This window comes from Cyprinodon variegatus, unplaced genomic scaffold (assembly GCF_000732505.1).
Source record: "Cyprinodon variegatus isolate N-32 unplaced genomic scaffold, C_variegatus-1.0 Scaffold102, whole genome shotgun sequence".
NCBI lineage: Eukaryota > Metazoa > Chordata > Actinopteri > Cyprinodontiformes > Cyprinodontidae > Cyprinodon > Cyprinodon variegatus.
This window is the reverse complement of record NW_015150555.1, coordinates 101508-113597: the sequence shown is the minus strand read 5'-3', so window position 1 is coordinate 113597 and position 12090 is coordinate 101508. Positions and strand designations below refer to the sequence as shown.

Genomic DNA, 12090 nt, shown 5'->3' with positions numbered 1-12090 from the left:
CCTCACAAAGCTAGTAACGTTATGTATAAACTAGCGTTTACTGACGATCCTAGAAGCGTTTTTTGTCTGACTGTGATTTATTGTCAACCACGGAATGCATGGTCCCTCTTCCTTTATCTAAATGAGTCCGCGACCAAAAAAGTGTCATTGTTTGTATTATGACTTTGTATATGAACATTTATTTCTCTTTGTTGAAGTTATAAGCGATGGCTAGTCACTTACCGCAGTAGTGATGGTGATTTGTTGCGTTCGCCTGTCTGCTAAGCTCAAAACAAACGTGCCTGGTTTGACGGAGAAACCAGGAGAACAGCTGAGCATATTTACGACAGTGCACTTTTACTTTCGCCCTCTGGGTGGAGCCTCGCTGGAAAATCAACACCGGTTGCATAGTGTACCTTTAACAACTGATGGTGTTTTTTTTGTCATCACAAAAAACATAAATAATGAGGGGCAGACAGAGCAGGTAAGTGCAGCGCATCTCTCCCTCCTTTTTATAAAATAAAGACAGAAAAACGTTGATAAACTGAGAATAACTTTCTGAGAATCATCTCTCACTGCCTCAGTCAATAAACTGTCCAGTTGTGTTCATTGCTATGTTTTTCTTTTCTCTAGATGTGTCATTGTGTTTTTAATATACGCATTTGAACTTTCTCTATCTGTTCTGGTTTGAGATCCTGCACAGATTTGTAAAGTGGGGCTTTGTTTTATAAAATGTGCTGGTGTTTGTTCCGTTTTTTTTTTTTTATTTTTTTTTTTTTATACATTTTCAGAATCTGCCCAAGTCAAATGTGGGACACTGTTTTAATTTTTTATTTAATTTAAATTAGCACAGAGACAGAAGTGGACAAATATCTGCACAGACCTGCCCAGTCAAAGCCTCTCTATATGCAGTCAGTGTTACTTGGACAAAAAATGGATCGGAGCATAAAAAGTCGCAGGCGACCGGTGTGTTCAGGCCTTTAAGTTTTAAACCTAAAACTCCAGAATATAGCTAGTACCCTGACGTTCTGCAGTAGTTTTACATGTCAAATACTGCTGATAATCCTGTGTTTCATGCAGTGCACTGAACTAGAGGATCACCCTATGTTCTCACTCTGCTTCCTGTAAGCTGTAAGGACAGACAACACTTGGTTATGTAATTTAGATTTTCACAGGTCAGCACACAATTCATATCATAAACAGATTGGAAGGCAACTTGAGGTTAAGTGACTTACCTAGGGTAATTCAACATGTTTCAGGAAAAAGCAGAATGTTGATAACAATATAATTCTTGTTTTTCCCTCTTTTTTATCACAATTAATTGTCCCCCCCACCGCCTGCCTCAGCTTGTTGCTGCCCCTTATGAATGTGGCTGCCACTCCCCTGTTTGAAATCCTGCACTACCCCCCAACAGGTACGAGAAATGTCATAGAGCTGTTTAGGCTATCATCCCCCTAGATAAACTCATGAATCTCTTTTCTTATGTAAATGTCCCACTAGAGCTCTCCACCATTTTCAGAGCAATGTTTCAGCACATATATATATATATATATATATATATATATATATATATATATATATATATATATATATATACAGCTGCAGGTTTTTGTCCACATGTGTTTACCAACTTTGCACTCTTAAGATATACGTTTTGACCAATTCCTATCCAACTCAAGCTCAGCTATAATGGATGGTGGATGTCTTAGAACATCAATTTCCAAGGATTGCTGCAGATTCATAAATAAATTCAGTTCAAGGCTTTTCTAACAGATAAATATGTTTTGAAATGCACCTCCCCATTGTGTCTTTGGACATAAGATCAATCTGTGAGCCAAACTCACATTTTTGCATGTTTTATCGCCTTCCTTCCATAGTTTGCACATTTTTAGCTGCGTCCCTTTTACCAGGAAATCTTACTAGTTTCTGACATTGATAAAAAAAAAAAAAAAAATCAGCAATTTTCTGCAAAACATTTCTACAATCCAAAACATTTCTGCAACACTCATGTATCACCATGATATGTGCTTAGGGAGGGCTCTGAAATTACCTGAAAAATGTAGCACAATATCAGCCTTTCATATCAGTCAATTTTAACTATTGATAACGGTTTTCTTTGTCCTCTTGAAATTAGTCTAAGGAAACAATCTCAAATTTGAATGGTATTCCTAAAAATATTTGAAAATCACTCTTGATCTTTAAAAATAGGTCAGCTCTACTGACAGCTTAGGCTTAGTTTTGGTGTGGAAGGTTGGGGGGCTATAATTCTTTCCTCTGCCTATGTCTCCAAGAATGTCATGTGTTTTTGGACCAGAGTTCAGTAGAATTATTACATAATTTATGAAATGTATTTTCTATTTATATTGATCAGATGTCTATCGTGGTATTGATGTTGATTTTCAGCCAAGTCATAGTTCAGGGTGAGGTGTCATTTTCCTACTATAAGAGCATTTTTACATGTGGACCAAGGTTTTTGGTTTTGATCTCAAATGGTTAAAACCTCCCTTATAATAAATGATTTACAGATCACTTACCATTTTTTTGTGAAGACTTGAATTTTGAACCTGTGTCTCTTTCATGGAAAAATGTTTCCATTTTCTGATGAGAGACTGTAGCTTGACCTGACCTGTATCCTGTCTTTCTTATCTTCTTATTGCTGTTTGTTCAATAACCATTCACTAAGGCAAGGGTGTTCAATGTTTCCAGGCCAAGGACCCCCCCACCTCCCACCCCCAAACTGATGGCGAGATGGAGAGGGGACCACCTAATTATATATATTGTTTTAAAATTGTGTTATTTCAAACGGGTCCTATTGTCACTATTACAGATGGAGTAAAGTAACGAAAATAATTTAGCCCTGGGGTTATTAAAGTATTTCTGATTCTGATTCCTCCTTGATGGGACAGGTGTTGTGAATAAAACAGTGCCCAGCTTGAAAGAGCTCCTGTGTGTCGCTGAATGTGTGCATTGAAGACTGAAAGACATCTTCTGCCTCCATTTATCTGTTTACTTCAGTGTGAATTCAGTTGAATTCATGTTAATTTGCATTTAAAGACATTTTAATTAGTGGAAACAATTGCAGGGGGAGATATAAAAAAAAGTCTAATCAACCAAAACTTTTACGATCCCCATGCAGTACCTCCTTGGACCCTCAAGGGGTCGTGGACCCCCTCTTGAAGACCTTCGCTCTGAGGCCTTCATTGTTGGGCAAGAAAAGCACCTTCAAAAACATCCCTTTAATGCAAATTGCAACACTGTACAATAAAGCATATGTGTTATCTTTGAAACATTTTCCTGTTTTATATCTGCTCATATTTAGATGAGTTTCATCATGACCTACATTTCCAATCGGGATTCCAAGATCTTATATCTTATAATTTTAATCCCTTCTCCTGCAATGTTCCTTTGTTATTAAAAGGATCCCAGAATTTTGCAGATGATTAATCCTGAAAGCATAAAGAACATCAGTCTCAACCCAGGTCTTAATCAGGAATTTTGTCATTACTGTTGTGATTTGTTTTCCTCACTGTAAGCGGCTTAATGTTGGATGTAATCTCCGTTACACAGCCAAACATTATGACTCTCTCTGGCATTCTCTCTCAACCAAGGTGTCTCATGTCTCACGAGGGAACTTTGAATCAACTTTAGCAAGCTTAAGCAAAAACCTTTTTGCTTTTCTTTAGATTAGTTTGAGCTTTTTGTTCAATGTAACATGTCACATTCAAATTTTTTACATCACTAACTTTCATTAACTTTCTGCCCCGATACCTTTAAAAAGCATTAGTTAAAGGGGTCAAAAATGGCATATTTGCTGTTCTATGAGCCCTAATCCAAGCCTGGTTATAAGCCCTAGAATGAAACGACAAGTTTTCTTCATTTTATTGTATGCTCATTAATATTTAGATGAGCTATGCACTGATTGGTTGGTTTACAAGCATGGCAGCTGAGCAAAGACGCATCATAGCAAAAAGCACTCACTCACTGAAACATCGACACTCACTGAAACATCGACATTCCCTATTTTTCATGTAAAAAAGTTCCAGGGGGATTTCAAAATCGTTCGTGATTTTGGTCGAATACAGTGCGGGCACTCGAACCGAGCCATCAGCTCCGGGGCTGGTCCGGGAACCCCCCTGGCAGACGGGTGCAGGGAGCCAACGGGAGACGAAGCGACTAAACCTGAACCGGTGATGGTAGCCTGGACACCGGCAGCCGCATCCTTTCCCCCGCCTTTATTATTGGACCCCCCACTCCCCTCAATTTCAGGACAAAAGTACAGTACATGCCAGAACCAAATAAGGCAACATCCCTGAGTTTATGTCAACTTGGGGCTTTGTTTGGATTTTCCAGTTTTATGGTGGAAGTTTAGAAGTGTGAGATTTGCAGAGAAAAGAGTTTTGATGGGGTTTGAACTTCTCTGTACGTCCATTTCACCCACTGAACTATCGTTAATCATCTATGACAATGTAAACTCAGTTTTGCATTCAAATCTGTATTTAGCATCTTCGTGATTTCTATCATGATATTTCTTAACAATGCATGTTCTATAAAATATGAATAAAATATAGATAATATAATGTTTTTATCTACAAAAAAAGAATATTCTTGCTTGCAAAAACTTAATAGCAGTTTCTATTTTTTTGCTACCATTCCTATATTACTTAAAACAAACCTGTTGACATATCTAACCTTCTTTGTAAGACACTTCAGCAAGTGAAGTTTATGCTTAATTTCCTCCAACTGTCCTCTGGGTGAATGATAATTTCTCATGTGTAAACTAAAATAAAAGCAGATCCCAGAGGCACAGCTGTTTAACTAAAGAATATTTTCTGTTCAGCTTTTTGTAAATAGCAAAGGAGATGACTTATGGACAAGGTTGTAATGATAAAAATGTGAAAAAAAATCCATGATACAAGAACTAATTCAGGGCCTGTTGGTATTACTGGGAGGTTACTGAATAATTCTAACAGTCATGTTAGAATACATACAAGTGACATACAAGTGATGTATATCATGTTATAGATCAGGGGTCACCATTGCTGCAAGTCAACCTCAATTTCTGGGTCGTTCACAAACATAGTGGTAATAGATGGTATGGCATAAAAAAAGACATATCATTAGGAAGAGTGGTTTTGACTGGTGGTTCGCAGCTACTGTCTGATCATGCATCCCTGGCTAATTTGATTTAATGCAAAGCATCAAGACAATAAAATGGCCAATTTTGCATACTGTAGTTAGATATTTGTTTATGCATTAATGCAAATGTACCTGCCCAGTTATTTTTTTATTGCTTTTTTGCACAATTTGCTAAGTATGTTTCATTGTTTAATATAAGAAAATTTGTATATAAATATTTTTATACATACATTGTTTAGATTTACTTTACTTTAGATTTACTTTAATGTACTGATATCAAGGGGTATCTTTCTACCCCTTGATATCAATACATTTGCTTATGTTTGTTGACGCTCACAGTGGTTGTCACCTTTATTCCACTCTGTATTCTCATGCATGTACGCTTTGTTCACTTTACAATAAAAAAACGAATTAAAAAGAAACAGCAGTGAGATGTTCAGTATCCATTCTTTTCCTGCATTTTGTGTTGACTGCAACGGTTGCTGGGCATCAGAGCGCACAGGTGGTGAAAGCTGGAGAAGGCGGGACCTGTTTGAATCCATATTGTGTCTGGCATGGTCCACTTCAGTTGCGTTCCATTTACACTCAACAGTTATCTTAGTTATAGTGCTCAGACTGTGGTCAGCACGGTTTCAAAAGGGTCGTGTAAATGGGGCTAAAGTCCCTTTCCTTCAGGTAGGATTTAATCCCATCCAGTGCGGTATGAGAAAGGCTAATCCATACCTTATTTTATTAGATGCTCTAATAAGTGATCAGCAGTATCAAACATTGCACTTAGGTCTAATAATACCAGCACTATGGTTTTTTGACAGTGAATTTATACAAATGTCATTGAATATCTTAATCAGGAAAGTCTCAGTACAGTGGTTGCCATAGAAACCTGACCGAAATACCTTTAAGCAGCTGTTCATTGTTCATTACATTTAACTGTTGGAATTAGACTTTTTCAGTAATTTTTCTGATGAAGGGGAGGTTTGAGATGGGTCTGTAGTTCAACAACATTGATTTGTGTAAGCTTCTCTTTTTCAACAATGGTTTGATAATTGCTATTTTTAAGGCTTGGGGGAACACATGTGGAATGTGTTTATGATTTAAATCAAATGCATGTAAAACTTACTTAATAAAAACCTGTGGGTAAGTTCTTTTTTTTTTTTTTGTCATATCCAGAGGTGGATAATCAAGTCAAGTCAAGTCAGCTTTTATTGTCACTTTCGTAATATGTACGAGACATACAAGGGAAATGAAATTACGTTTACTCTCTAGAAATATACAAATATACAAGAAATATACAAGACTGACATTTACAGACTGACATAAAGTGTGGGACATGACAGGTAACAGTGATAACATAAATATAAAGTATAGACATATATCCAGGTCAAGAAAGTAAAGACCCTGCTTAATTAACCTTCATCCTCTTCACTTAATGTGGCAATTAAGTCTGTGTTCTGGAGCTGGAAATGCAAATGGGTGGAACTAATCTCTGTATCGGCTTTTTACTTACTGGACCTGGACTATCCACCACTGGTCTTATAAACACATTTAATAGGAACACGGCCACTTATCATTTGATAGGTAGTCGATCGATAAGCTCAATCAACAGTAGATTATTTCATTAATCATTAACTTGGATCCCTACAAGCTACCCTGATTTTGCTGACATCCAGCTGGTGATACAGTGGTACTGTGTTCTGATGGCATCTTCCAGCTGGACACACACCTTCTCAAAAAGCTTAAATAATCTCAAACTTCCTTGTTTTCTTCAACACAAGGAATATATGTCTCGATTCCAAAGTCCTCCGCAGCTACACAATTTAAATCCATAATAACACCTTGGAGTTTATGGATGTCCCCTTTATTAACCTGTGACAATTGTGTTGGTTTTATATAAACATGAGCCTAAATATCTGAGAATAATATTTTAAAACACCTTGTGGAATCTTTGACATTGAAAGTTAATGTATCTCTGAAGCCAAAATCCAGTCAATCTTTAGAACAGTTTGCATAATGAAGTTACTATGATCTTGTAAAATTTTTACCCATGTAGATGGCAAATATCTAACAGGTAAATACTAAAGCACAGAAGATGGTTGAAGGCATTATAAGTAAGAATCTAGTACAAAGAGAACCAAGGAGGATTTAAAAGCTGAACCAATTAGGAGATGTGATTATCAGATTCAAGTACAAGAAATTAGATAACTGAGCACTTAAAATTAAGGTTGATTTAAAAAGAATATGCTAAAACCCCATGCCCAAGAGGCTTAAATGACAAGGTTAAAGAATAAATCTAGGCAGTCAAAAAAAAACAACAGTATTTTATATAACACCATTTCAAAGAGGAAAAGAAAAGATGAGTAAAAAAGTTAAATAGAGACAGAGCAAATAATGCCTACCTATTATAGAGGAGGATGTCTGGAACCCAAACCTGATTGGAAGGAAAACGGAGATTCTGAACCCCAGGGTAGTTGTCTGGGTTCCATGACAGATAAATATCGGTCCAATGCTGAATGAAAAAACAAAATAAGAGATTAAAAAAAAGCTAAATTAATTAACTTATAAAGAAAAACAACAACTCGCTATCCTAAGCAAATACACCACATAATTTTTAATTTCTGAATCATATTTTATGATAAATGACTCAGAGAAATATTAAAACATCAAACTCCTTTAAAACCCTCTCTTTCTAAGTGTGATAAAGCAGAAGTCATCAAAAGTCAAACATTTTCCATTACAAAGGCTATTAGTTGTTGGCTGTAATACTTTGTCTCCAGCTTAGATTATGAATGTTGCCACTGAAAGTCTGCCAAGCCAACATTTGGCAATGGTCCCCTGAATCCCATCTGAAGTTAGTTCCATCCAGCAATCAGTGAAGTCAGTCCCAGTTCAAAGCACATTACAAGCAAACAAAGAACATTCAGATAATTTATTACAGGTCATTTTATTTGTAAGATGTGGTTGAGCATATATTCTTTAATTTTCATGAGTTTGTTTGGTGTATAAGTTGGCAGATGGATGAATTCACATGTTTAAGCTATAGGGGGCTTCTCTATGATCACTGTATATGGAGCACATCTGTTCATTTCCATATAAATGTCTATGCATAACTGTGCATGCATGCATATGGTATTTTTTTTACCTTCCATTTTAAGAGTTTTGCCTTAAGAATATTTATGTATGTGATTTTGTTTTTTAAGATTTTGTCTTTCTAAAATCCCCCCCCCCTCCCCCACCCCACTAATTTGACTGTACATAATCCTGTTCCTATTTGAAATATCATATTTATGTGTGCTGACATATGCCTCCACTGAGGAGGCTAATAACTTAATTTTTGCACTTGTCATCACTAGACCTGGGTAGGTTTAATGTTTTTTCAATGTTGCCTGGCTTTGAAAAGCACAAAAAAAACCCTAAACAACGCAATCCAGCTCCCAAACTTCCCTCTCCTGGGTCGGGGGGATGGGGGTGAAAATGAGATTTATAAGGCAGGAAAAGTAGCATCTGTCTACAAATAGGTTCCAAGTTATGAAACAGGAACATGGTAGGCGTCATTAATTCAACACAGACAGTGGTAAAATGTTTGGAGTTATGTACCTTATGTTGGAGTGTATAAGTCCAATATACAAATGAAGCAAATTGAATAATGTAAAGGATTAAGTAGCCAAAGCAGTAAACATTTTCAATGTATGGTGCATTTCGTTTCTTATATTTTGGAATGATGTGAGTGACTTCACAATGTACATCACTCAGAGTGCTTTCGCTATTAACCAGCACAGTCCCATTGCTGTCACAATTAACTGAGTACTACTTTGTCACTTTGTTGGAAAATACTGATATAATACCCGAATCAATATGTTGCTTAAGGTATGTAACCAAAAAATAAACTCAAGATTGTAATTAATTACTTCCTCTTAGAAGGAATTTCTAATCCAGTGTTAGTGTTCCTGCATTGTAGCGGAGGGTATCGCTGTTCGTTCTTAAGTGGAGCCTCACTGGTGTTTGCAGGTAAGGTAATGGCAGTAGCATGCTTTATAAGAGACATACATTGATCAAGACTGTCAAAAGGTATTTAATTTTTAATAACAACAAGGATCATTCATGCACTTGATGCTTCTCTGCTTCTAAATATAAACACTCAATAAACTACTTAAGATATCACCTACATAGAACCTTTTTACGTAGCTGCGCTGTATGGACCATAGACACAGCATCAAGTTCTTCAATGTGCTCAGAAGATAATTTAAGGTTAGGGTTGGGCATCCAGAATCGATCAGAATTGGTTCTAACCTCTCAATTCTCCCAGAATTCTTCAAATTTCCTTTTTTGATTCTTAGGTTTGTTCCCCTTCCTCCAACTAGAAATAGAAAATGCCTAATATCAGCGAAGAAGAATCCTCAAGAGTGTGTATTGTATATGCAGCGCAGTGCGGGACCGAAGGAGACTGAACAAACTAGTGAGAAAGGCCGTTTCTGTCCTAGGCTGCACTCTGGACTCAGTGCCTGAGAGGAGGGTGCTGTCCAAGCTCACATCCATCATGGACAACACCTTCCACCCTCTGCACCAGACTGTAGAGTGTTAGAGCAGCTCCTTTAGTGAAAGACTTTTACTCCCTTTGTAAAAAAGGAGCACTACCGCAGGTTATTCATCCTTGCTGCAACCACACTCTACAATGATACACTACGGCAATACATTTTACCCTGTCCAATAACAACAGTTCTCTATATCTGACACCCAGTGCAATAACTATATATATATAAATACCCATGTAAACACCCTGTGCAATAACCCTGTATAAGGATCCTACTATTAAAAAAAAAGCTGCCATATGTGGACGCACTGAATATACTGTATATTTGAGCTTATGTTATGAGTAAATTCCTCCACTGTGAGATCAATAAAGTAAATCAAACAATCAATCAATGTAAGTAATCCTGGACTGGCCTGAGCAGTGATTCATGCTTCATTTCTAGCATGCCACCACTCCTGGATGCCAGGCTAGGGCATTACATTGAATGATTCTGGTTTTGATTCCTTTTTTCGATCCCCATTGAGTTTCATGCTGCACGGATTCTACATCTATATATATATATAGAGAGAAAGATATAGACAGATTATAGATAGCTAGAAAGAAAGACAGAAAGAAACAAAGAAAGAAAGAAACAAAGAAAGAGTGGCAGCTTTGATCACTTCCTTGTCGAATAATTCCTAGTAAAACCTAAGCCAGCTCTAAATTTTCCAATTCCATACCTCTGACTTTCTTCCAGACTTAATGTTGTTCACTTTGGTAACTTCAGTGTCTAGTGTAGATTTTATTTTTCTACTGCTCTCAGGCAAAACCTCTAGGCCTTCACGGAACTGCTTACCCTTTGAATTACCCTTCTCTTGAATTAGACAACTTATGAAGACACTTGCTTGAAATGGATATTATTTCTATTCTAAAGGATTGAAACAATGCAAATAAAAGTGCTCATGCTAAATTTATTCTTAGGAAAACTTGTTTTCCTTGACAATGACAAATTATTCTGCAGTTTTCAAATGAAGACAACACAAAACAATTCAAGTTTCATAAAAATGTACTGAATTCTTAACCTTTTAACCTGCCCCTTTTTATCTCACTACAGTATGTGACTGGTTGTTATTGACTGCATAATGCACTTCTTATGTCCCCATCAAATCCTGCTGCATCTGCAAAGTTCCCAAAGCCACCACACCAAGGTAGATGATGTATTAAAGAGGTGGCTTCATGAATAAATTACATATTCATAACCTGTAAGGCAGTCAGTAACCCACTCAACCTGACCACATCATGTTTAATGGGCTCTTTGACTAGACAACTGAACATCTTTGTTCATATTTTTTATTTCATATTTGCTGCTGTCTATTTATTTATCTATTTCTTTAAGTCCAAAGTAGGTCATTACACACGATTGGAATAAACTGCACTGTGTGAAGATGTTTCGGAAATTTAAAATAAACATTATTTAGAATAAAAGATTTTTTTTCTTTTTTACAACAAACTGGCTTATTGAGCATCAGGAGGAATATTTAGAAATGTTGGATTTGTAAAATATTTAGGACCTCATTTAGGATTAATTTCTAATTTCAGATGCGTAAACACTCCTGTTTGTAAACACTCCAGAAACACATATCCGTTACACAATTACCGCCCAATAGGGATGGAACGGTTTATGAAAACCGTCCAAACCGTTCGGTTCGACTGTCTCGGTACGATTCGCATGTGTTGCGTTCGGTTCATGCGCTGCTCCTTTTTCTCATAGGCGAAGCGTTTACACTCCAGAGCAGAAGGTGGCGGTACTGCGACCAAAGCCAACCACCAGTAGTAAACAAGAACAAGAAGAAGCGAAGCGAACCTTTCCACCACCACCACCCAACCAACAGATGTTGATAGTTGTGACATGCTAACGAAACACTTGTTTGATTTTTCATCATATTTGTCGAGATGATGATTTATAGTTGATCATGTATTTCTTATAAGTTCATAACTTTTACATATACCAATGTTTGATTTACTTACCCATGTCACAAAAGCTCATCTTTGCTCAGAGCCCTATTAAGCCGGGCGTACACTGTGATTTTTTCGTTGCACGCAGCTACAGCTCACTCTGTACGACAAAACCACAGGGTTTCGTCGTACAGAGTGAGTTCACAGCTCACGATGTATGTTTTCATACTGTGCAGCACAATACTTATATGCGATCTACCTGCTCATACTGTGCATCTAAAAACCACATCGGACTCAGCTCCACGGTGAGATGGCGCTACTAAGATTCGTCTATCCGGAAGCCAAACGAGTAGAAGAGGAATATGAAGCTCACTAGAGTGAAACGCACTGCAATTATGTGTGCTGAAAGCCCTAAAAAGAAAAGGCGACGACATATTTGGACAAAGTCATGGCTGAGCAAACGTGGCTACTATGGTCTGTCAATTTTACAGAAAGGCAAGGCAAGGCAAGGCAAG

At 37.1% G+C, this 12090-nt stretch overlaps 1 protein-coding gene across 2 annotated transcripts in view; it reads right to left on the bottom strand.

Moving 5' to 3' along the window:
* Window positions 1–12090, bottom strand: part of LOC107084522 (neuronal acetylcholine receptor subunit alpha-7-like) — a 66634-nt gene that overhangs the window by 22468 nt on the left and 32076 nt on the right. Inside the window, exon 4 of one of the 2 annotated variants that reach the window (XM_015374402.1) lies at window positions 7509–7618. In XM_015374402.1, coding sequence (XP_015229888.1) covers window positions 7509–7618 — 110 coding nt within the window. The remainder of the gene's footprint in view (window positions 1–7508; window positions 7619–12090) is intronic. The other variant, XM_015374403.1, reaches the window with a different exon arrangement.